The 26,634-nt window shown below is 43.4% G+C and overlaps 1 protein-coding gene across 1 annotated transcript in view; it reads left to right on the forward strand.

The window, feature by feature from the left end:
• Positions 1-1,895: 1,895 nt before the first annotated feature.
• The window catches only part of KLF7 (Kruppel like factor 7), a 91,984-nt gene continuing 67,245 nt past the window's right edge, over positions 1,896-26,634 (forward strand). The window contains exon 1 of the mRNA XM_044432034.1: positions 1,896-2,580. Within this exon, the coding sequence (XP_044287969.1) occupies positions 2,374-2,580 (207 nt within the window). The 5' untranslated portion in view covers positions 1,896-2,373. The remainder of the gene's footprint in view (positions 2,581-26,634) is intronic.

Raw genomic sequence — 26,634 nt, forward strand, 5'->3', positions numbered from 1 at the left:
GCTGGCATACACAACGTTCAAACATCATCTAATTTTGCATTCCAGCTTAATGGAATTTCTTTACCAGCAAGTGTACTTTTTCCCAGTTGCCCTGGAAGAACCAAGCAGTACCCCACTTCTTGCCTACTTGCAGCCTTCTCCCTGCCCATCCAGAGAAACCCACTCAGCCAGATCTGAGGACAAGGGCCATCATCACAGCAAAACGCTTCATTGTTAGGAATAGCATACAACTTTATTTTCACTGCTGTACATTTCTTTTGGCTGGGCTGCTGTTCACAATAGAAACATTTAGTAACAATAATGTGGCAATGCAACTGCTAGAACACCAGATGATTGGCCAGCTTGGGGCAGCTCTGGCAATTCCCAATTCTCCTTTTTCCACGCCAGAGTCTGCACTGAATAGTTAATTTGCATCTTTTAAAAACGAACAGAAAGGAAAAAATGCACGTGTTTCTCTCACTGCAGGAACGAAGCAACCCTACTGCACGGCGCAAAAGGAGCCCTGCCTTCATTTCAAACGCATCCCCCTTCTCTCCCCACCCCCAAGAGAAGTTTGTGGAAGGAGACGGGGCCCATGCTAGCCATTTATGGAAAAACTCCTCAACCCAGCATGTTAGCATGTTTACTGCAAACGCCTTGCAGGTTTCTGATTATGTGAGTGCAGATAGATGCTGGCATTAGGCTGCGGTTGCTTTCTGATAAATTAAGGCCTTTTTCATTGACCGTGTGCTCCCACAACAGGTTTATTATCCTCAGCTTTCCCTCCCTTCCCCCTCGCTGCACAACCCCGTATTTTTCGCCAGAGCACCACAGAACCTTAACGAAGACAGCTACCGAGGCCCAGCGCTCGCCGCCCTCTCCCTCCCGTGAGCGCGCTGCGGACAAGGCTTCCCAACTGGGGGCGCCCATATTCAGAGAAGCTTTTCCGGGCGCTGCAAGCACAACGCATGCGACCAGCCGCCAGCAGGGCCTGGATCCTGAGCGTCCTTGCGCTGAGGTAGATCCCACTGAGTTGGAGGGGCTTACTCGCAAGTAAAAGTATACAGCGCAGCAGCATTGGCATCTGACATTGTTTATCCCCCCTTCCTTCTCCCTCCACTTTGCTCTTAGTTCGTGTATTTTGTAGCAAAGGGAGGCTCCCAGCAATGCGAACGGGTTAGCTGGCGTGCCGGAGTTTAGTTTTCACTAAGCAGCCTCAAACATGCGTGGATGAACAGGCAACCTTCCTGTCCCCTACGTGCGGAAATGTGCAGGTTTCACAAGGGGAAAGAGCCTCGGCTCTGAAATAAGCGAGCGGAGACGAATGCGGGGCCGAGAGTAAGCGTCTTCCTCCATCTCGCTCTCGTCCACTGCAACCACAAGTCGCCACTTTCATCTATCTCCAAATACAGTCTCGCTGCCGCGGCTCTTCGCGATCGCTCCCACACAACGCCGCTCCGATGTGCCTTCGATATTTGCATGCACCGGAGCCTGAACGCCGCACGCCCCCAACCGCGCCACGATCATGCAAGCTGCGCCTGCCGCTAACTCCCTCTCCGAAGCCTTGCGCGCAGCAATCAGCCCAGCCCCCTTATATAGCTCTCTAAAAATAGCTTTCCTTATACTGCCTTATAAGGCAGCAATCAGACCGAGCCCTCGCCCAATCGTCCAGGCTCTTCCGCTCTTCGCCCCGCCCTCTCCCCGCTCCCCAGGCGTGGATTGGGTCTCAGTGACTTCATGAGTGGCCCTTTCTGCCCGCCCCCTGTTTACCTTACATGGTCACGCGCTGCCTTAATGGACAGTTTCCTCTGAAGATCCCACGACTGCGCGGAGAAAGGAGAAGAGACTGGAAAGGGGAGGGACTAGGACTATTGGCGTAGGGGAGGGGGACGGAGGGAGGAAAAAATGAGCGCGCGGGCTGGGAGCACGCGCCGGACAGAAAATGCAACCTCCCAAAAATAAAGCGCAAAGATTGCATTCAGCAGCGAGCAGCAATGCAGAAATAGATGGCAGTCTCGTGTCAGTGAGTTTGCATTCCCCCCTCCCCTTCCCTGGTCCAAGAGCTGGAGTCAGCAACAGAGCCCTGGAAGGCAATAGCTTTTTACTACAAGTGGAGAAGTCCCCCCTCTTTGATTGCTTGGCTGTCGGCTTGCACTGTACACGTTTGGGTGCATCTGTCCCTTCTCATTGGGTTGTCGATGGGGCTCTTTTCCTTTTTTCTCCTTTTTTTCTCCACTCGTGCTTCTGCCTTGATTCCCCCCCTCTCTTTGAAAGTGTGACTGCAAGTATCTACATATATTTATATAGATACATATCGCAAACAAAAGCAAAAAGCCAGAGGAAAAGGATATCTGGATTGATTGCTCGTAAGGGTCTTTTTTCCCCTCATTTTTAATGAACAGAACTAAAGCCCCATCACGAAATTGCAAACACAAATCTAAAAGAAAAAGGTCGGGGTTTGTTGTTTTTTTGCTCAGCAGCAGCAGCAGCAGCAGCAACATGGATGTGCTGGCTAGTTACAGTATATTCCAGGAATTGCAACTTGTCCACGATACCGGGTACTTCTCAGCTTTGCCATCCTTGGAAGAGAACTGGCAGCAGGTGAACCATTTACATTACTCCTGTAAATCTGTTAAATGCAGACACTGATGCATTGGAGTGGCCTTTCTGCTTTTATTTCTCATTTTCTTTCCTCTTGATTCCGCCCCTTAAAATAAGCAACGCTATCATAAATGGTATCATTAACAAAGCAGTCCAATTCACAGCTGCTTGCATTTAATTCTAAAGAATATAATCTTAAATCAGGGTGTATCTGGGGTCTGGTGGAAGTTCTTTTTGCGTTCTTTTCGTATTAAATTGTGGGTTATTCTGAAAGAAAGGATGTGGCCCCTCTTTTTAAACAAGAGTAATTGCTTTCAACCAACTGACAACTGGTAAAAATGGAATAGATTGTTCTGATTTTCACGATAACTGGTGTGTCATTGTAAACCACTTGCTTTATAAAGAGTGACTTGATTGCAGAAGCCTGTAACTTATTGCAATAAAAATTTTGTCTGTGCATTAGTTTCTACTTTTAAAAATATCCCTTCAAAAGTGAAACTTGAATTGTTAATATTAGCTTAGAATAATGACAGTCTAAGCTTGTTTCTGTGCACCCAGTAGAGAGTTTAGACCCTGGAGTGGTTAAGAAATGCTTTCTAAGAGGGAAATTGGGTAATGAGGTTAAATTAAACTGGTAGGCAGGAGAGATGGGAGTCTAGGGAGAAATCTGTGATTAGCCTAAAAACAAAGACTTGTGAAGAGAACGATTGCAAATCAAACCATCAGCTGGGCTAGTGAGATGTGGCTGGAGAGGACAGCCCCTTTCTAAGGGGCTCCTCGTTCCAGAGCCGGAGCTATGATTTGGATTGCTAGGCTTGATAACATGTCTAATAGGATTCTTTTGCATTCTGTAAGCTACTATCTTTGCCCGGGTGGGGAGCAGAGAAGCCTAGCCTGTATAGTTAACTAGACTGGTGTTCATGAAGAAGCATGTGGCTTCTAATGCAACTTACCCCCCACCCCCGGTGTCAGTAGTGAACGAGATAATGAGCCGCTGGATTTTATCTTCCAGTCATCCGAATGTTTATCGACAGGCTTAAATCTACATTGTGCCTGGGAGACGCGTGTATATCTGTAGACATACGTATGGCCAGACTTCGCTGCCGTGGACATTGTTAAGTATTTGCACACGGTGGCTTAACATTAAAAACTCCCATGCGCGCACACCATCTTTCTTTTTGGAAAAGGGTCTCTGGCAAAGTACTTGGTGCAGATATTTTGTAGGCAAGCGAGCAGTTCAAGTCCACATTCTTCTTAACGGAAGAAGAGCCTTTTGGGTTTGCTTGCTTGTTAGGCATACTCAGTGATGAGTCACATCTGGTTTTCTTTATGTTTCTCTTTTGAGCAGCTGATTCAGTTGGAGAGGCGAATAATTCTCCACTTAACAGTTCTTTCAGTTCGCTTCCAACAGTGTCCTGGCTGTTGAATCAGTTGCATATTCATAACAGTCTAGACAGTTCGATGCGAGATAATCTGTTGACATAGCCAGCATGCCTAAGGCAGATACTGTACATTACACTTGGTGAGGTTGTTCTACTGTAAAGAAAAGAAGCTGCCTGGGTTGGTTTTTTTTTTTTTTTTGCAATTCAAAGCCAAGTCTACCATGTGTGGCTTTTTAAGGAGCAGGAGGGTGGTGTTGTTTTATAAGCATTCAGGTGTTTGCTCTAAATCCTTTTGTCAATCCTTGTTGGTTCATAACTCTGTGAACTTTTTATTTTACTTGCTATACAAGTGCATCACAGAAATTATTGTTTAAAACTTTTATTCAGCATTTTTGAGTGTTCAGAGCACTCCATATATATATTATCTCAATAATTCTTGCAAGCAGTCCTGCAAGGTAGGCCTGTGGTATTGCCTCCTTTTTGGATATTTTGGAGAGAGACTGAGGGAATATTGGCTTGTCACCTTAAAGCCTTCTAATGAGGTTGAGCAGAGATTTGGATTGGGGGCTTCCTTGTAAGCTATCTTACAGCACCATCTATATGTATCTACTCAGAAGTAAATCCCATTGTGTTCAGCAAGGCTTACCCCATGTAGGGTGAATGAAATTAGTGGGTGCCTGTATCATGACTTTCTTACTTATCCTCAGTGATCATGATTTTTAGGAGGGTACTAATTAGGACATTTTTTCAAAGATTGTTGTAGGTTTTGCTTGTTTGTTTGAGAGGATGTTGTCATGGAATTCATATATCTTTTAGAAATTGGTTTATCTCCTGGCCTTGCAAGGTTGAAGAATTGCCCCCAAAATTTCAGGCCTTTCTCAAGAGTTTTGCTGAAATGTCATCTGGCAGAACATTAACACAAAACCTAGTTGGGGTGGGGGAACAAACTGGAGGAGAGGAGGCTGTGCTTATTTCTCTTGTCCTTCCCTTTGTCTTCCTAGCCAGATCTCAGCAAAACTAGAGGGAACTGCTCCAGAGGTTTGTGTAAGTAACATTACTAAAGGTTCCAGGAATGGCCACTCAAAATGTAATGCTTGCCATTTCCCCAGGGCATTCCTCTTTAATCCTGGTCAGTTACATTGCCTTTGAATTCCTGAGTAGAGGTAAAGTTGCCGTTCTTGTTGTTTGAAGGACAATGATGCAGATATTTGAAACATCTTGCTCCAGTGAAATTTTCAGCCACAAGCAAATGTACAGCAGAGAAGAGTGGATGAAAGAATGAGCCAGCCAGTAAATCACTAGTTCAGATTTTAACTCAGACCATGACCTCATGGAGCCTGGCTCCATACCTGCCATATGGAAATTTAAATTGTTAACCTGCTTACAAAGGCATTATAAGAATAACCCAAGATATGTATGTGAAGTGCCCGGAGAATACCTAGGAAATGTACTACATGATCATTAATAATGTATTCCAGCCAAAGTCAAGTAGAGTACAAATCTTATCAGCCCCAGCCAGCATAGTCGGGAGAGAAGGATGATGGGAGTTGCAGACCCACAACATCTGGAGGGTTATGCTTTGCCTGTTCCTGAGCTCAAGTAAAGTACTTGCTCAAATCTCTCTCAAGTGAAATCAGTGGGACTCAAATGTGCTTCAATGTAGATAGAGCTTGTTCCAAGTATTGTTATGTGGTGGCAAGGCTGTTTAGTTACAGCTTTTTATTGCCCAGGTAGACGTTTGTCTGTGGGAGACAGCTACGGAAAACTGCAAAGGGATTTGGGATCCTGCCTTTCTTTTGACCTAATGTTTTGTAGCTGTCTGGCAAATACAGAACAGGAAAAGTTGCATGTAATTAACAAATGTCACAACCAGAAAACCTACAGCACTGACTGCAGCAATAATGCAGGTTTGTTACTAAATATTATCTCACTGTCACCCATCCCCCCCCCCCGCTTCCCCAAGCTAAAGAAAGAGGAAGTTCTTGGGTCTGCGCTTCTGAGAAGTGGTTGCATGGAAAGTTACAGTGAGACAGTTTCTGCACAACCCAGCCTGTTAAATTCAGACCAGACAGATCTTTTGTTGGAAGAGAATTAATGGCTTTGTGTATGTACTGATTTTAAGACAAATCAATCTGGCGTGTGCCTTTGTTGCATACCTGAAAAGAAAAGGTGTAATGTAGGCATGCTGATGGTTTTGTTTGGATCGAATTGGTGTAAGAATAAACAAGTCATGCCTATTAGACAGCTTTTTGTGGAAGGGATGGAAATGTAACCAACTCTCAGCAACTAAGTACGTTTTTGGATATAGTATCATATTAGTTCTTTTAGGCAGCTTCAAAGTGGACTGATGCTGGAGAGCCAAGGCAGGTTAGAATAATTATGTGGCTGACCTTGGGGTGGGGGTGATGTTCAGGCTGCCCCTCAGTCATTACTTGTTTTGTTGGCTTAGGTCAAAACACTTCCTCTCTGCTTTGGTATGTTGGCCCATGGATCCTTTGTTTCAACCCAATCCCTTTCCCATGCAGAATTGTTCCTGAGGCAATACAGGCTTTGAACATTCAAAGAACCCCCAGTGTCTCACCTCATTTGCATTACCTTACTGTTCCCCTCCCTTTAAGATTTAAACACCCCAATATTTTCTTTTAGAGTTTTCTAGACACCTCAGGTCCTATCCAGAGAACCAGTGCAAGCCTGCCCCCAACTCATGGTTGGAAGCAGCACTGCCCCAACTTCCCAAAGCACTTTGACCTCTGCACATGCTCAGAGGCTCTTGTGTGAGTGCTCCCGCTGCAGCACTCACGTAATGGTGGTACCTTCTGCCAGAGCATTCCCCTTTCTTGGCTGTGTGGGGATGGCCAAGCCCAGAGTCATAAGTCCATAATTTCCAGCACACATTTCCCTGAATTCAGTTGACCAGACCTAATACAGAAAAAGCTGCTGTTGCTGTCCCTTAAATAATGGAGTGCTCTTCGGCGAATGAGGTATACCAACCCCCTCTTTTTCATTTGCTTTTTCCTTCTTTTCTTTACTCAAATGAAAAGTGTGTAACATGGTGCCCTGCAACACTAGGGGTTTGAACTCGATGGCCTTTGTGGCCCCTCCCAACTCCTCCATTTTGTGCTTCCATGTGAAACTTTGTTTCATTTCTTACACATTTTCCCATTTTGTACCAAAACACTCAACCACTATTTATCCAAAACTCCTAAAAAGCCCACTCACACACCAAGCTCCATGCTCCCCCTTGAAGCAAGGAATTCCTGTCAAATACATCACCTCACATGGCCTCCAGCACAATTTTCCTTTTGCCTTTTACACCCCACATACCAAACAATTGCATGTTCAACAGGTAGAGAAACCAAATTGACCCAGAGAAAACCAAGAACCTATTTACTACCTGCCTGACAAGGTGGACTTCCAACAGGAGTCCTTATGTGAGAGGGAAACTGCAAGGCCTAAGCCCACAGGGCCTGCAACCCCCCTCCCCTTTCACTGCCTCCATATGCAATCTTCACTTGTTGAACTCCAGCCTGCCACTGTTCAGGCTGCTTGCTAAACACAACCATCCAATTTCCACTATTTTTCCAAAAACCTCCTCAACACATAAAAGAAAACCTTTCCCTTCTGCATCTTTGCCTCACTTTTCCTTCCTTTTTCTTTTCTTTCTCTGGGAATCCCTTCAGGATAAGCAGGATTCCCCCCTTCCTCTTCTTTCCTTGCCACAAATCCATCTACTCACTTTCCTTTTTCTACTTGCAGCATCTACAAAATTTCAATCCAAACCATGAAATTACAACCACACCACACAGTGCTTTCCCTTTGCATGTGTTTCCTCCTGAACAAATCCTCTTCCTTCTTTCCTACCATGCCTTCCTTCACAAACTGATGGGCTAGATTTCCTGAATCCATTTCCCCTTTAGCCTCTCCAGCTCCTCAGATGCAGTTTTCACCTTTCTTGGTCCAAAGTACACTTCCTAATTCTAGTTCCTTCTCCAAAAACAGTCTGCTAACCTCACCTCAACTGTACCTCGAGAGAATTTTAGTTCTTTCCTGAAAGGCCCCACACTTTAGGCCCAATCCGCAAGAACTCCCTATTAACCATGACTAACAACAACAATTATATCCCCCCTCCATTTATTTAGGCGGGATTCCCATCCAACACACATACAAATACACAGTAGTTTTCCATTTTTCCTTTTCCAGCCACCCCAACCCAAAATCCTTCCCAGGAATTGTCAAGGAAAGCATCTTTCCTTGTTCCCTTTACCCCTATAGAAACAGAACAGGCCAGGAAAGGCCTCCTGGGCCATCCAGCCTGACCTCCCTCCTTGAATACTTTACTCCCCTTTCCCTCGGGTGAGAAATAGAGATTCCTTACCTAAACTTAGATGCATTTCATCAGGTTTATTCTACCTGAGCAAACCCCCTTTTGAACCCCTCCTGAGGTTCTAGAAGTCTCTGCTGCTGGATTTTCAATTAGTCTCGGGCCTCCGATCGCCCTCATTTCGGTCTGAGAGTCACTTGTGGGACAGCCATAACCTCGGCAGGGTACCCTCCTACAGAGACTCACCAAATCAAGCTGAAAACGGATTTAGGAGATGTCCCGGACAGAGCCCCCAGGTTGTTATGAACACTCTTTCCTTTCCATCGGAAGAGAAAAATATTCCAAGCATGCAGAGAGTTCTTTTTAAAACTTTATCGCAATGAAGGGAACAGAAAGGAATAGTTTCCCTTCCCATTTTTCTGTTCACCTGACCACATGTTCACACACCCCTTTTGAACCCTGCTCCTGGCTGCTTGTTCCCTCCTCCTTTCCCCTAATTGGCTAATAGGGGAAAGAGTTTACACTTTTTCCACCTGCCTAGTCCATGCTGCACCAACACTGGCCCTTCTTCCCAATCCAACCCTGCCCCTGGTGGGCTACAATAGGCTCATTTTATTCTGCCCAGCTTGTCAATAAACAATCAGGAAGTATTTGGCCCTCCTGCCTACGTGCCTGTTTCCCCACACTTTGTGCTACTTGATTTTAGCCCTTCCTCTCCTTTGGGCTATGTAATTTTCTTTGTTACCTTTTTAAATTTTTCTACTCCCTTGTTTCAAATCATCCGTTCACACCTATCAAAAGTGTTACTCAGGAAGCCCAGGAGGGGCTGGTGGCTATTGTCAGCACTGTCCTTGGCCCAAACATCACTGTTCATCCAGGATACATCCAAATTTGTGAATGGGAACATGCTTTATGGAGAGGAACAGATTGTTATCCGTATTCTCTAGTGCATTTTATTAGGGTTACCACATTCTGTGATTGTATTTTTAATGGTTGGTGGATTCAGAATGTAAATTTAGAATGAATGTAAGGAAGTGCTTGTGTGTGAGAGGATTTTTGATTGGTGTCTGAAGCTGCTGCCCGTGGGGTGGGGTGGGGTGGGGTGAAGAACCTTTCAGGAGTAAATTACTTTTTGTCCATTTTCATGCCTTACTTGCTCCAGTTCCTGTGCTCAGGAAAGATGTGTTGGGCATACCCTAACCTTAATTTGAAAAACAATGACATTTCTCTGCCATCTTTGTAACAATAGGCAAGTTCCCCAAGTACAAGGCAAGGTGCTCAGGGAGGCAGAATTGTCCTTGGATCCCCAAAGGTCAACAAACCATCCCACAGAAGGGGAAAACTGAGGTGCAAAACATACAAAGAGTGATCCCAGAACCACCTAAAAGTACTCCTGTTCCCAGACCAGTTCTCTCTCCACTAACTAGCAAGCAATGTGAAGATGATGAGTAGGAGAAGCACATCCACACAACCATAACAACAATGATGGTCCTTAAAATAGCACAGACTGTTCTCAGAACCACACAGTATAGCAGCCTTTGGAACAAATTCTGATAGCACCCCAAAATCCACATCTTCCTATACTTGTCACAAAGCAGTTACCAGAGCAGGTCTGCTCAGAAGCACTAACCCAGTACTGTGGGATCTCAACACATCAGCTTAGGATGCCCATCCAGCCTGTGCCAGTTCTCCCATGATGCCTCTGTGCTGGGCAGGAAGAGAAGACCAGATGTTTTCAGTTGGGAAAACAAAGCAGCTGGAGCAGTCTTGCTGCACTTGTCTTACAAAGACGGGGGTGTTGGTGAATGGTGGTGGAGGATGGACAGATGGAGATGGGGAGGGTAGGGGAAGAAAGGAGAGGTCTAGGATTCACTGCAGGGGATCACTGCCCCTCTGTGCCTTCTATTAGGGGCTGCAGTTGGGTGCAGCTTCAGCATTCTTTGTTACTGTACGCCCCTCACCAGGCTCAGCAGAAACAGAATAAATTGTATGTACAAAACAAGAAAATGTATTCAAATTGGCTAACTGCATATTTCCTACAAGTTGTTGAATTTCTTGTTACTTGACACAGAATTTGGTGCGCAATTAATGGGAGTATATGTGTGATGCGGCAGAGATTGAATTTAAGAAGGTGCAGAATTGCATGGTTTCCATAATTGAATGGACCCTCAAGTGCCACTTCACATGTGGAAATTGGCAGGTGTCTGCCTGGGAAACCTGCACATGCCTGTAGTGTGTCTTTTACCATGTGTCTACAGTTGTCTGTCTCTTTTTTTAATCAGGTGTGTGCTGCATGTGCATGGCATGATGAGCCCCAGCCAACTATTGACTCCTGAAAATATGTGTTTATGGCCAGAAGCAGAGCCCATGAATATGTTTTCCACATTATGGGGATACCACCTTGAAGGTATTTCCAGCAAACAGGCATATATAAATGTTAGTAAAGAAATACCTAAATGATACCACTTAGAAATGTCCATGAGGAGCCCTGTGGATTTTTGCTGGCAGAACGTCCTGGTGTGATGTGATTGCTCTGCACCTCCCGAAATGGTGGACTGGCTCAAACGAAGGACCTCCAACATAGAGAATAAGGAGTGCTATAGTGTAATTATGGTTGACCTTTTTTTAACTGCAGAGGAATTCCAAGTTTTTGCTGCTTCCTGACAGAAGAATTTCTTTCTGTTATCTTTAGATTCCTCCACTGGTAGAAGTTCTTGTAGTGGCTGTTCAGTGAAAGTATCAGACAGCAATAACATGTGTTGTCAATCTCCTACCACAATGTCTCTTTCCTCCTCGTTTTTATCACACATCAGCATGATTCACCAAGCGTTGTTTCTCTTTATACTGGGCACAGGAAGTGGCATGGGCACCGGACTGGCTTTTGCCCAAGGTCATTCCTGAGCCAGGGGATTTTTCAGACATTGTGCTGGGGAACCTCCTAAGTTAAAAAAAAATGGGGGGGGGAGGGAGAGAGAATGAGAGAATGCTTTGGATTTTAAATACAAAATCTGGTCCAGCAACTTGCATTTTGTCTTTTCTTAGAAGCTAGGGTACCTTCTCAAGGTGGCAGGAAATTCTTCTGCATGTTCTTTTTTGAAATGGATGCTGATGGGAGGTTGCCTCTGAGGGCAATTGTGTGTGCTGTTCTCATTGGGTCTGTGTCCATTTGCAGGAAATTGTTAAACCTGCCTGGATGCACACTGCAATTTCCAACCTGATTGCCCTATCACGGATGCTGCTTAAAGACTGAAAGTCAATGCAGTTGGCATCAGGTTACCAGGTGCACGTCTTCCTTGGCTCTAGGAGGACATAATTCTGCCTTGTGTTAGGGCTGTTTATGCAAGAGATGTTTCTACTAGATTGTCTGATTTTTGGAAAAAAAAATCTGTCCTGTACTGCTTATTAACAAGGTGGGGATATCCAGTCTTCACAAACTTGGGGCCAGTTCACACACCCCAACTTAACAGGAGGAGGAGAGAGATCCAGGAAAAAGAGAACCTGGAACGGCCTTTGCCTTGCATATCAAATGCCTGCACTTTTCCCTTTCAACTCAACTCAGCTCTCCCCAGCTGATGCTCTCAAACATTTTGGGTTGCAGTTGCCAACAGCACCAGTGGGCAGGAATGCTGGGAACTGTAGCCCAACCTGTAGCCCAGGTTGGGGAAGGCCAGCATAATGGTCTTAGAGTTAGTAAGTCTACTGTCTCTTGCACTGTAAATTCTAGGCCACTTACTTGTGAATGATCCCCACTGAACACTGTAGGGTTTGCTTTGGACGAAATGTGCAGAAGTGTGCCTCGTTAGTCCTGTTGCTTGGGAGCACTGGTCATGATCTTGGGGGACCCACTCTGATCCTCAGGTGGTGTTCCTGAATGATGATAATACCTGTGAAATAGTCTAAGATCTTGGCACTGTGGAAGTGCTACAGTGACACAACTAATCTAGCGGAACTCTGTTAGCCATCAAACTGACTTACATTTGGCAGGTGGGCCTATTTTGCTGGCCGGTTAAAATTTTTCCACTGCTACAGGAAAGGAATAAATCACACTGTAGTACATTCTTTCCTTCTTGCTATCCCCCATTGTTCTAGAGTAATGGCATACTTGGCCACTCCATAAACAAAACTCATCTCCTTTAATATTGCTATTTCATCTTGGTTCCAGTCACAGCAAAACACATTTGTGAGTGCTTATTGTACATCATGCCCCTGGGAGGACAGCTTGCAGTAAGAGCTGACTTCCAAGAACAGCCACCTATGTGGCACAGGGTAGCGGAAATGACTGTTCAATAAGCCAAAAGCATCTTTGTCGAAGGTACACACATACGGTGATTCATAGTAAAAGTACTCCAGGTAACCTTGGTGAGATATATATAAGAGAGAGCTCTACAGAAATGTTGTGCTAGATAATAATTTCTCTGTGTTGAGTTTCTGGGCTACTGTGAGGCACAAAGGAAGCCAGTAACCTCATGGACACATTGAGCTACTGCGAGCTGAAATGGAAGTTGAATATGGCCTTTGGACATTGTTAATAGACCTGTGGGAGCACCACTTCTTTTATGAACTTCCTTGAACCAGGAACTGGTGGGCCAGTCTTTTTCTGGCGAGTCTCAGTTTCACCTGCATTCAGTGATGGAGTCTGCCCCCTCCTACTTTCAGTAATTAGAATATGAAAGAATTTAAAATGTATACATTTCATTCATAAATACGCATTTTTGTATGTTATTTTTGCAACTAAGAATGACATTGCAAAAACTTAGAGAAGTGTGCAGTCCAAAGGTAAACTAAGCTGCTTGCTAGTCCAGGAGTGAAAATGTATGCCACTTCACTTAAAAATAAGGACCAAACAAAATTCTATCCTGTCTCAGTCTTGGACCATGAAATGCAGGGAAGGGGCCTTTTCTTGGGAATGTATTCCTTATTCTTGAGAAATGGGAGGCCCTATTTTCTCAAAAATTTTAATCGAGATGGGGAATACGTACCTGTTATGTGTGCTAGTATGCTGTTTTTAAAATCTTCACTGTTTTCTTTTCAAATATAATTTGAAAAATATTTGTATAGCTGTACATTGCCATGAGTAGCATTGATGGAAAAGTGGTTGCATTCTTAGAAGTTGCAGGCTTTGCAGTAGCACCACCAGCAGAAATTTTTTAGTTGCTTTTTACGCATATGCAAAGTGAAGTGTAAACAAGTGCAAGACAAGTTGTAATGATATTAGAGCAACCTTAGCAAGGACACCCAATACTTTGGGTAGCTGGTTGGGAGCATAAGCTAAAAGCAGTCTCAGTTAAAGTGGGCATGGGACTCATCTGGATGCCTGGTGCATGTCAGTAGGAACAGAGTTCCACTCTGGTGGGGCCACCATCTCTTCAGAGAAGGCCCTTCCTCTTCTGCATGCCATCCTAATGGGTGTGGGTAGCAGACACCTGAGATGTGTCTAAACCAGGTACATACAGGGATGTGTGCACTAAGGCAGTGTTTCCAGGAAAATGGTATGTTCCCTAGCTGTTGAAGGATAGAAGGGGAAAAGCAGCACTTTGAGTCATGCCTGGAAACTGACTGACTGTTGACCAGTGTAAGTGGTACAGCATTTCAGATTTTCTGGCCATCAGCAACAAGTATAAATAAAACAGACAACAGGCAGAAACTTGGAGGGCACTCCCTGGATTCACATGACAGCTTCGCCTTTGCTAAGATACCATCTTGGAGTTTCAAGGCAGATTTTTCTAGTATAGTCATTGCTCAGTTGTTTGGTTGTTATGAAGCCTTCATCTATGTTTTCTCAAGGTAGAGTTTCTATTGATAGAAAATCGCTTTCTCCCACATTCAAGCCTCAGCATTTTGGCATTGTGAAAATGATTTTTTCACCCCTACTCCCAAAGTAATAATTCTGAGCTGTTAAGAATGTGAATTGATATACAGTTATAGCACCTTTCTACTATCATTTGGACTGGGTGTCTTGCTTTTGACTGTATTTAATATATATAATCATAATTTTATTGTATATCATGATCATTTTCCTTACCCACACTTCTCTGTTTGCTTTCCTGAAATTGTGGGACAGCTCCCACTCTGCAACTGCAGACGTCGCTGAAAGCTTTTATCTGGAGTGGAAGGGGATCGCAGATGTAGGAAGAGTGATCTTCCTGTCGCACTCCCTCCCTGCCTCACAAATTGCACATGATTGCTTGCTTTGCATTGTCTGTGTGCAAGCAAGTAGGTGGAATTAATTTAACCTCAGTAGCTAAATGTTGCAGAAAGGGAAGGTGGGAGGGCAAAGTGGTTAATGCCATTTGGCAAGCAGGAAAATGTAAGATAAGCTTCAGTGTGCAGGCTGCTCAAACCAAGCAAGCTACTCCAGCAGGTGATGTTGGACAGAAGCGCTTGTGTGGGCAATGGCAGGATCTTGTGCCTGATCCGTTATCTTCCTGAACATGGGATAACCGATTGCAGAGGAGGATGTGATGACAGCTCTGTGTTGTAGTAACAACCCCTTTCCAGAACTTTTCTTTTTCTCTTTATATTACTGGAAACCTTTCAGAGTGATAAATTTTCCTGTTCTCTTACCTCTCCTCTCCAAACAAAGAAAGCTCTGCAGCAGTGATTTTTCCGAAAATTGCTTCCTCAGATCCCAGCGGGGTAGGAGATCAGCATGGACCCTGGCTCAGATTTGTATGGTTGCTATGAATTCTTATTATGTTTCAGGCTTCCTATAAGGGTTTTAAAAATCCTAATAGATTTTAAAATAATTTTTATAGGCATATCTTGACAGAATGTTCATAGAGTATGATTGGGGTATGTGCCATTCTGTCTATGCACACACGACATGTGTACCTGTGTGCTCATTCTGGTAAGGCTGCCAAAAGAAAAATTGCTTGGCCAAAATTTAGACTCTGGCTTCCAGGTGCCACAAACCCATGAGCATCGAAAAGTATAGCTTGAGCCACTATAGCTTCCCAGACCCGCAACTTCCTAAATGTGGTAGGAATTATAGATCCTCAGCCAGCATGGCAATTGGCTCTGGTTGTAAAATGACCTATGTCTCAAGTATTCACTGCATGAAATGATGCTCAGATATTGCTTCTTCAAATGGTAGGGAAAGCATTTACTCTCTGCCTTATGATAGATGCTTTCTGCAATATTCAAGTCTTTTGTCCTCTTGCATGAGGAATTGGATCATGCATGATTGTGAGAGAGTGGTGCTCACCTGCTCCTGGTGGGGTTGCATTCCTCACAAAGGATTAGGATCACAGCTGGTGGGTGGCCTTTTCACTGGAAGCCGAATTGCCTTCCATCAGTTTCATCCAGTATGTTTGCTGCGACCCTTTTAGGCTGTGAGAGGAGCAGGCCATGGGGATTGTGTGCTGGGTTAGATGACTGTGATGCAGCATGCTCTGTTGTACAAGGGGCTTGCCTTCAGGATTGTCCAGAATTTGCAGAAAGCCAAAAGGACATCTACCAAGTTGCAGGAACAGCTACGATCATCTCAATGTCCTGGTGCTTATGCCAACGGGGCTAGCTCCTGGTCCATTCAAAGCACTGGGAATTACTTTCAAAACCCAGTGTGACCTCAGAATGGGGTACCTGAGAAACTTGTCTTCCTCTGCAGTCTGCCCATATATTAAGATTTCTGCGGGCGGGGTGAGTCCCTCTTCTGGGTGGCTCCCACAGTCTGGAACCTCAGTGGTGCTTCTCCTGGGTATGACATCCTCTCCTTGGGCAAGATTTTCTGGCATCTGTTTTGTTGGCTTTTTGACATGGAGCAACCTCTACTCACCCCTGCTCCTCCCCCTGTCCTCTTTAGTCCATGATGTAATCAGTTTTATACTGTTTTGGGGTCTTGCTCATTTGTTACTAGCTTTGATGGTGCTTTACTCCTGTTGAGTTATATTTTCTTTTTACAAGTTGTAAAGCTGCCCTTGAGAAAACATTTTTTTGTTTTGTTTTTTGCTTAAACACACAATCAAATAGAAGGTTTTCTGGGTAAGAGTGGCTGTTTAAAAGCCACAGTATGATTTTATCATAAAGTATAATCCAGTGTTGTAAATCCTATTCTTTAATCTCTGCAACTCAAGAGCAGCCTTAATTGTGTGGTAGAAATGCATGTGTGGGAGGTCAGGCTAATCATGGCCTGAACCATGAACAGGAGGTTTATAGGAAAAGAATCCAGATTTGTAAGCCTTGGTTTGTTCTGGATTACAAGTCTGGAATGGGTCTCCTACAACCTCCAGTTTTGTTTTTGGGATATAAGTTTAGGTTGCTCCTCCCCTAAAAGCTTCCAGTGCACTTGCTCATTCATACTTCATTATCAACAACAGATAAAGGAACATTTGGCTTTTACATTTTGTTCTTTAATTTTTATGATGCTTTTATTGTTTTTTGTATTTCATATTATATTTTGATTATCGTTTGTAAGCTGCTCAGAAAGCTTCAGCTATTGGAAAATGGAGAAATGCAATTATTCTTATTCATAATGAACCAATACTATTGTGCACTGTTTGTGATGTACAGACCAGGCCACTGTGCTGCAAGCAGCATTCTGCCACAATCCACAGTTGTTCTTAGGTACACATTTTGTGTGTCTTCAGATGGTTCCATGTGAGACTTTGAGTTTCACATGCATATTTCCAACTTCCATATAGCCTGAGGTGCCTGATCCTGCCTAATCTTGGAAGCTAAGCAGGGTCAGACCTGGTTAGAATCTGGATGGGTGACTTGAGTGTATGATTCTGTGATCATTGTTGTAAACTGCCCAGAGAGCTTAGGCTAGGGGCGGTATAGAAATGTTAATTGTCAAGCAACTGTAGTGCTCAGGGCTTTAAATGCTGTGGCAAATGTATTTGTATAAGGTGAAAGTATTATGGATATTGTGGGTTGTGTGGCTGCTTGACTATGGTGCAGTGAAGTTGTGCTGCTTGGCAATTAGAGACAACCCTTACAAATACAGAATCTCTTCTAGAGCCATTAACATCAATGGCAGTGTAGCCACTGACCACTTTGATGCAGATTGGACTAATCTCACAACCCTAACAATAATAGAAGGTTTGCTTCCCTGTCACATTTGGAAACCTGCCTTTTTCCATGAATAGGTGGATGTTTCACAGATTTTTGTGCAGTTATTCATCTTGAGCTCACAAGGCAAATGCTATTGTTCCCTTATGATCGTATGATAGTGGAGACCCATTGTGGTTGTTCTGAAATTTTATCTGTTCAACCAAGGAAGCCATTGAAATTATTTTTTGAAATCTTTGCATGTGTGCTGCTGTTTAATCTGACAATTACTGTGGAAATCGACATGGCTGGGATGCAGGCACTAAAGGGCTTTTGAATGAGTTGAATGGGTGCAAAGAAGAAAGGAAATGGCAAGGATGCTGAAGGAAAATTTGTTGCATTAAAAAGCACCCTTCAGATATTGCTTTGACGTAGATGCTGCTAGAAAGTAGTGCTAACTGTCTAATGGAATCCCAGAGGAATTTGTCACCTGGGATAACTTTTGTGCATTACTGAGCAGAGCAGACCAGCCATGAAAATTGGGTATAAGGATTTCTTGTGTGTGTAGCTATATTTGAAAATTAAGTAATTATGGATGTTCTGTGCAGCCTCCTAAAATTAATTCACTTTGTTTCAGGCTAACCATAAAAGCAGGGCAGGGCTGTTCTTCTGTGCAAGAGTTCCTGCCAGGGCTCTGAAGGATGGCTAAGAGGTGTGTTTGATGTTCTGTGCTCACCGCTCCTGCCTGTCTCCATGTTATGTGACTAGAATGAGGGAGCATGAAGATTGGAATCTCTTTAAGGGCAGCTTCTGCTGTGCCATGATGGGAGGATTGATAGATGTCTTTGAGTGCCTCCTGGAAAATGTAATAAGTTCAGTCGTTCATGTGATTGCCACAATCAGTCAGTAAGACTAGCTCGAAAGGGACCCCCCCTCCCCGCAGAGTTGCTAGCCCCAAAACTCTTTTGCTGCCCTGCAGATATTGTTAGTCATTGCCAGCTTAGAGAGAGAGGAATCAACCCCCCACCTTTTCTTTTTTAAATTCCAACTTAATGGGTTGCAGTTCTTCATATAGGCAAAATGGATCTCTACAAGACTGACTCTGATTCTGCTAATGTTTGCTCAAAAGTGTGTCCCCTTCAGTGGGACACACAAGTAAATTATTTGTTCATTTGTGTATTTAAAGCATTTATTCCTTGATCTTTAGCCAGTAGGGCTAGAATCCTATACCGGGTTACTGGGGAGTCAGCCTGCAGTTGGATTTACTTTCAAATAGGCATGCATAGGAGTGTATTATGGGACTCCCATATTCATTTTTTTAAAAAATTAAATAGTCCCTACCTCCAGGTTTATAATTTATAAAAGACATGACACAAATGGAAAAGTTGGCTGGAGAAGGAAAAGAAAAATAAGAGCATTCAGGCATAAATTCTTACTGTTATGATAGCCTAAATATGTATAGGATCAGTCTGCTAAGACAAAACTCACTGGAGAAGACAATCAAGCCAGGAAAAGGGAAGAGCCAGGAAGGAGGGACAGGTCAGATATGAGATGGCTCAACTGTGGAAGGGAAGTCACAGTTTTGCATTCATGAATGCTTAGCAGAGGACAAATATTCTGGAGAGCTTTCATTCATGGGATTACCATAAGTTGGAGATGCCTTGACAGCAGGTAACAACAGCAGCAGGAGATTAAGTTTCCAAGGTGCTGTAGTTTTGACTGGGAGACGGATCAAATGGGCTCCTAGCCCAGGCTAAGCGCACTTCTTTGTGTAGTCCAGTCCTAATTTCACACTTGCTAGAAAGAGCTTTGAGACTGCTGTGCTTGATTGATCCTCAGTGAGGATACATTTCAGGTTTCCCTGATGAAAAATCTTGTTCAGAAGGGTTTGTTTGCAGTCAGTCCTGATGTTTTCAGTTTTGTTCTGTTACTTGACATCAGCCATAATGGTTTGAAAAGAAGCAAAATGCCTCCTGTATTCTTACACACACACATAATTTGAGAAAGAGCATAATGCATACTGAGCCTAGAGAAATGGTACTTTTGTAAGCCTCCCTCCCTGCTCTTTTTTTAAAGGAAGCCCTGATTGTGGCTTCCTTAATTGGGGTCCAATTCGTGCATTACCTAAGTACATCATAGCCACCAAAGAGCCTCTCTGTGGCTCATCTCTACATGCTGCCAGCTTGAGATGCAAAGGCCAGTCTCATTGGCACACATGCAATTTCACTTTGCAGTGTGACAATCTGGCCATAATTTTTCCACTGCTACCAGTGTACCATGAGGCGTTGTAGCAGTTACAATGCTGCCTGGGTAACACAGGAAGATTTCTTAAAAGCTAATTTTTCAGTGTGAGTTGAGGATGGGAGGAAACATTTACAAGGTTGGCTTAAGTCATGGCCCTTTAGTTCAGGGGTCCTCAAACTTTTTCTAAAGGGGGCCAGTTGACAGGTGCCAGCGGAGGACGTGGGCCACCAAGGCAGTGCCGGCCAGTGCGTGCGAGGCGGGGACAGGGGGTGCACATGGTGAGGCACTGGCTTGCTCGCAAGGAGATCATTTTTTCCAAGTGATTCTAAAGCAACCTCCTTGTGAGCAAGCCGCCCTCCTGCCTGGTGAGTGCAAAACCTGTGCGGTGGGCCGGTTAAATGGGCATGGCAGGCCGGATCTGGCTCACGGGCCTTAATTTGAGGACCCATGCTTTAGTTCATGCACTTAGGAAAGTTACCACTAGGTTACCTGTCTTAGTATTCTCTTTGTTTTGAAGGGGGGAAGGGAAGAATTCATTTTTCTTCAATTAAGGGGCACTCCCTGTAGAAAAACTTGCATCCTAGAAGTAATCCAAGGAAATTGTCTTGTCCCTGCTACCCAGGTTAATGCTTTTTTAACATGCCTTGAGCTGGGAGCCCAGCAACTAGTATTGTGGAGAATCTGTGACCTCTAGCTATAGAGTTTGTGAATGGAATAATCTTGGAAAGCTACCAGCAGCCCAAGACACAGAAATTATCTTTGCATAACTTCAAGGTGACACTATAAGAGTGTTTCTTCCACTGACCTCAACCTTGATTTGCAAGATCGTTTACTCAGAACTTTGTCAGCTAATCTGTATTCTCCCTTGAATGCGTTCAGACTGTAAATCTGCCCAGTTACACAGGCAATGCTGCTTTTTCCAGAGAAGATCATAAGACTGAATGCATCCTTGTTTTCAGGTTTGAACCAGTCCACAATGATACCATTGTAGAACCATTCTTTGTCAGCCATGTTGGTTCTCAGCCCTTTGACTCTAAATATTGGTATTTGGCTTCTGTTAAATAAGGGGCTGAATTCCTTCAGGAGACACAGGATCTTCACAGAGGTGCCCAGTAAAGTGAACCTGCACTGGCCCCCGTGAGGACTCCCATCTGGAAACATGCATTGCCGTGGTGAAGATGGAGGGCTTTGTGCCCCAGAAGCTTGGCCACACTGAGTGCGATTGTGCACAGTGTTGAAATGGGTCTCTCCTGGCATCACTGATGCTTGTAGCAAGATGGCTGCAGTGCCAGCTAATTGCAGGTTAACCAATGTTGATGTGTGACAGTGCATCTGAAGAGGAAAGCACATTTAGGGCCATTCGTCCTGCTAAAGAGACTGCTCCTTGGATTACATGGTGATGCCTGCATTGCCATCCATCACAGGCTGGGATTCATTACACTGTTGAATTGGGGATGCTTGATTTCTGGGGATAAATGAAGGAGAAAAAAGTTCTTTGCTAGATACCACAGAGGAATAGGTCATTAGTACCTATTCACTGGGCATGAGATTTAAGATGGATTGTAAGGGCTTCTGGCTGTAAGGGATGGGGTCCCCTCCCCCTGACAACCCTTCACAAAGGTTTTCTTATATGCCACAGTGCAATCTCTTAAAAGAAATGTCCAAAATATCCCTGTGTGGTAATAGTAGAGGTCTGAGGTTGGGAGGGATCTACAAAAAAGTGAGTGTTAAGTGAAACAAAATCTGCCCATCGTATCCTAAAGGCAGACGAGCTTGCTGAGAACGCTAGGGGTAGAACTGCCTATGTGGCACAGACCAAAAATATAGAAGCTTAAGCACAGGTGATTGTCACATTTAGTTCTTGTTGCTGCTTTCCCTCTTTTACCTCATTTGCTAATTTGGCTTTGCCATCCTTAACATTATTGTAAAGCCCCTGATGCAACACTAAAAGGTCCCTGCCCCCTCTCCTGCCTGCCACGGATGAGGCCCGTAGGGGGAAGAAGCTGCCTTCTTGCTCACAGTCATCTCCAGGACTCAAGAAACTTGGCAATGAAAACTCAAGTACCTAAGTGAACTCTCAACCTTTTCTCCCAATCCCCTCTCCTTATAGTCTAAGGAATTGCCTTATTTAAGCTGCTCTGGAAGCCCTGGCAAGATAAATATGCTCAGAATACGTATAAAGATCATACAGTTACGATCCAGTATGTTCAATAATACCAATATATAACCTGTGAGAAAGAAGCTGCTGTGATAAGTTGAAATATTCTCCTATAAAGAAATGGTGTGCACCTGCTTTCCTTACATTCCTTTGTCTATAAAAAATTATAGATAAATACCTGTAACATCATCCAAACCAACAACCAAAATGCTGCTGCTTAACCTACCTGGAACTTCTCCCCATGCAGTTTCAAATTAATGCTTTAATGTGAATTGCAGCTTTTACAAATATATGGCATTGAAGCCACTGCAATTATTATTTTTAATTGAAGGTATTAATAACCATAAGTGCCATACTAGGCTTTATTTATGACATTTTTATCTGCTCTTCCTCCGAGGAGTTTGGGCAGTATGTACAGTTCTTCTCAAATCCATGTTATCTGGGAACAACCCTGCAAGGTGGGTTAGAGTGTAAGTTAGAGTGGCCAGCATGCCTAGTGAGCATTGTGGCTGAGTAGAGATTTGAATGTCTTAGTCTGATAGTCCTACCAAGTATGCCACATGGGCTCTTATTTTTGTTGGGTAATTTATAGAAATATATTGAATGCATTTATGTACTTTTCTGTCTGTTCCTGAAATAAATCTAATGAATTATGATTCTCTGTTAGCTTGAGGGATAGGTAAGGTCAAGAAGAGTTTGGTTGTTTGATCAGGTATCCAACAAATGTCTTAACATGGTCAGGATTTGAACTGGGACTTGGTCTCCAGAGCTTTGCACTGGATGAATATGGAACACTTTTTATTTTCTCTATAAATAGATATTTTCCTGACTTCAACAATTTCTATTGATCTTTCTTGGATGATTGCCAGCTTGTCAATCTTTGCTCTGCAGCAAGGTGCTTAAAGCTAAATATAGTATTCCCAGTAAAGAGCAGGACCTTCTCACAGCACTGCTGTTTGTAGCCACATTGGCTGCTTCAGTGTGATACCAGCTTCCATAGCACCTGTATATGCTTGGATGTCCTGCTTTTTGCATCACTCCCATGCGAACAGGGAGTGGCAGTTTGACAACATCTGAATGAGAGCCTTCCAGAGTTTAAAAGTCTATAACCCTGTGAGGAAGACAGGCCTAATGAGTTAAATGGGCATAGCATGTCGGCCTCAGTCCCAGGAAAGCAAGAGGAAAGCAATTGCTGCCATTCCCATCTGGGTCTCCTTTTGCGCACTTACCCTGCATTGCAAAGTCCTGGTCTTTCTTAATGCAGGCTTGGGAGGGAAAGCATGGAGGAGCAGTGGTGGGCGCCAGTGGTAGGTGCCGTACCATCCTAATGGTGCACTGGGGATGTTAAAGGGACAGCACGGATTTCAGGGTTACTGCAAGGCAATTTTTGGTGTCAGAATTCACCCCAAGTTTTCATTAACTGAAATGCAGGTTGGATTTAGAAATGCTTGTCTCCAAGTTTGTGTTGTGTATTAAAAATCTTCACAAGTGGTACATTCCAGGCTAAAAGATGTTCTTGTCACCTGTGCAAGTATTGCAGGAATGGCATTGCTAAGCCAAAAATAGATGCATTATGTAGCCTTCTTATCTATATAAAGGCCATTAGAGTCAATGGAAAGAACTTTAGTGATTTTGATACTTCATGCTGCAGTGCGAAAGAAAGAGCTGTCTGTGGTCAAGTATTGTTCAGGTTCCAGATGTCTTTGGAGATCAGTTTGTTTAATCTTTATGCCACAGGAATTCTCTCTAGACATGGTTTGTATGATAAATGACCAACCTATGTAATTGCCCGTCAGCAGTACAGATCTTGCCAACTTTAGCCCACTTACACAAATTTGACCATCAGACAAGCAGGTCTTTAACGCAGCTAAGCCAGGAAAGTGCAGGAAGTGCCTGGGTAGTTCATGACAATGACATCTATTCTCTGCTTCACATTGATTTCCATCTAATATGTGGCTGGGAGAGCTGATAACCTAAGGGGATTGTAAGTAACTATAAAACCAGCTAGCTGCTAATGACCAGAAAAGAATATCCAGGCTAGATGTGAAAACCCAATGTGCATAATTGTCATTACACATTTGGGATCATGATGATCCACAGAATTCACAATAGTTAGGCCAGTGAGAAGAGAGAAGGAAGAACTTTATTTTCAGCAGTTTTTGAATTTGCTGTGAGCAAGGAAAGGTAAAACTTCCATTTTGAGAAATGAGCAAAAACACATGGGAATGGGGAAGGTTGCAGCTAATGAAGAGGGCATCAATATAATCAGCAGAATTGGCATAAAGGAATCCTGAATTTGGTGCTTGTTCATGGCTGTGCTGCATTCTTATTCTGGGACATTGGTGCAAGTTTCAGCAAAAGATGTGAATTGTCACCCTTGTGAGTGCTCGGAGATTATCAGTCTGTCCAAAATGTCTTGGTGTCTCAGGCCAAAAATCCAAATGGTGCTTTCCCAGCATGCTGGCTAACTTTATAATAAACAGAATAACTGCACATTTCCTGCCATGGATTATTATCCCAATAACTGCTGGATAAGGAATGGTAGGGTTGATCCTGATCATTAGTATTTGGCTGAATGAAATTCTTATGTTGAAGGGCATCTATCCATACATTTTTCAAATGTTTAAAATAAAAATAACTATTTCCTAACAATTGTATTTGTTTAGCTTTGTTTAGCTTACACATCATATGTAATATCAATTTCAGGGACCACAGAAGGATTGAAAGGGACAATATTTCTCATTTATTTATTTAAACCCTTTATAACCCATCTTTTGCATAGCCTCAGGATGGCGTACAGCAATAAATAATCATAAAGTACAATTAAAATATTAAATAATAAACATTAAAACATTCAACTATAACAATTCAAATTAAAGAAGAGAAAAAAGAAAAGAAGAAAATGCATCTATAAAATATTGTTATCTTATTAAAATTATTAATTTAATTATTAAAATAATAGGTAAATAAAAGATCCTTCCTTGGCGCCGGAAAGAGAGTTGGCGCCAGGCAGACCTCTCTGGGGAGTATCTGGGTGCCACCACAAAGAAGGACCTCCTCTGAGTAGTTACTCTCTGTACCTCCTTCAGAGAGGGTTCCCAGAGCAAGGCCTCCCCTGCCAATCTTAAGGGGCATGAGGGCATGTAGGGAAGGAGACGTTCCTTCAGGTATCCTGGTCCCAAGCCGTTTAGGTTGAAATTTTTTTTTTTTTTTTTTTTTAGGTTGAAATTTTTTATTTGGCTTTGTAGGTTAGTACCAGCACCTTGAATTGGGCTCCAACTTCAATTGGGAGCCAGTGTAGCTGATAAAGGGTGTTATATGAGAATATAACTTGAATGCTGTAACTAGAATATATGCTAGAATATTTCTAGTAGGTTCATAGCAGTATCCATATATGCAAACTATATTCCATCACAAGTCTGTCCCTTTACTGCCAGCTCAGCAACGTGAACAAATGGTGCGTAAACATTTGGAGTGTTGCCGTGTCCTTCCTCCCACGCCCTCAATGGCCTCCTCCTTCCAGCCAGTGCCACTTGAACAAGGTAGGCTCCTGGCAGCTTGTCAGAAAACCCAGATGGGAAAACTCTCCTGAAATTGCTTCTTTAAATGTGAATTCATAGTCTTTTTCTGAAAACTATCAGAATAAAATCCACAATGTGCTTCTGAAAAGCGACCGCAATCCACATTACCACATTGTAGGCATAAGGGGTGCCTTGCTTTTTCTACCTGGTTATTAGTAGTAGGCAATAAACATCTCCTAGGTGATTGTAAGTTTGTCAAATGTATTCTTAAAAACCCCAAACTTTGTATTGTTCTTACCTTTTATGGATACCTAAGGAAACATTTTCAGCATGGACCCTGTACTGGTATAGCCCCAAGATCCTGCTTCTGAATTCCATCCCCTCTGCAATGAATCCATGTTTGAATTTCATCTAGATCACTCCATCATATAAAAGAGCCAAGGTAGATCTAGGTCCAGGAATTTTCTCTCAGCAACAAATGCTTTGTTTGACGAGCACTGCAGTGGCTTCTCATTCAAATATTTTCTGTCATCTGAGGTCCTATCTAGTGGCATTGTCACTGAAGCTTTGGGGAGATGTGTCCTCTCGGAAGACAGCCTTATTGAATTCAGCAGGACTTACATAGGATTGCAATCTAAATCTACAGATTTCTTAGAAGATAGCAAATGGTGCTGCTGTATATAGCCTAGCAAACACTAGTTGTTTCTTTCTGTGGTTATTTTATTTAATAAAATAATTTCTCATCGATTGCCGGGGTAATACTTTAGCCCAGGGCCTCTCAGCATGGATCTTGTGCAGGTATACAGTATATCACAGAAGTGAGTACACCCCTCACATTTTGTAAATATTTTATTATATCTTTTTATGTGACAACCCTGAAGAAATGACACTTCGCTACAATGTAAAGTAATGAGTATACAGCTTGTATAACAGTGTAAAATTGCTGTCCCCTCAAAATAACTCAATTAGCCATTAATGTCTAAACCGCCGGCAACAAAAGTGAGTACACCCCTAAGTGAAACTGTCCAAATTGGGCATTATTAGCCATTTTCCCTCCGCGGTGTCATGTGACTCGTTAGTGTTACAAGGTCTCAGGTGTGAATGGGGAGCAGGTGTGTTAAATTTGGTGTTAGCGCTCTAACTCTCATACTGGTCACTGGAAGTTCAACATGGCACCTCATGGCAAAGAACTCCCTGAGGATCTGAAAAAAGAATTGTTGCTCTACATAAAGATGGCCTAGGCTATAAGAAGATTGCCAAGACCCTGAAACTGAGCTGCAGCACAGTGGCCAAGACCATACAGCGGTCTAACAGGACAGGTTCCACTCAGAACAGGCCTCGCCATGGTCGACCAAAGAAGTTGAGTGCACGTGCTCAGCATCATATCCAGAGGTTGGCTTTGGGAAATAGACGTATGAGTGCTGGCAGCACTCATACGTC

Source organism: Varanus komodoensis, unplaced genomic scaffold (assembly GCF_004798865.1).
Source record: "Varanus komodoensis strain SLA01 unplaced genomic scaffold, ASM479886v1 scaffold23, whole genome shotgun sequence".
Lineage (NCBI taxonomy): Eukaryota > Metazoa > Chordata > Lepidosauria > Squamata > Varanidae > Varanus > Varanus komodoensis.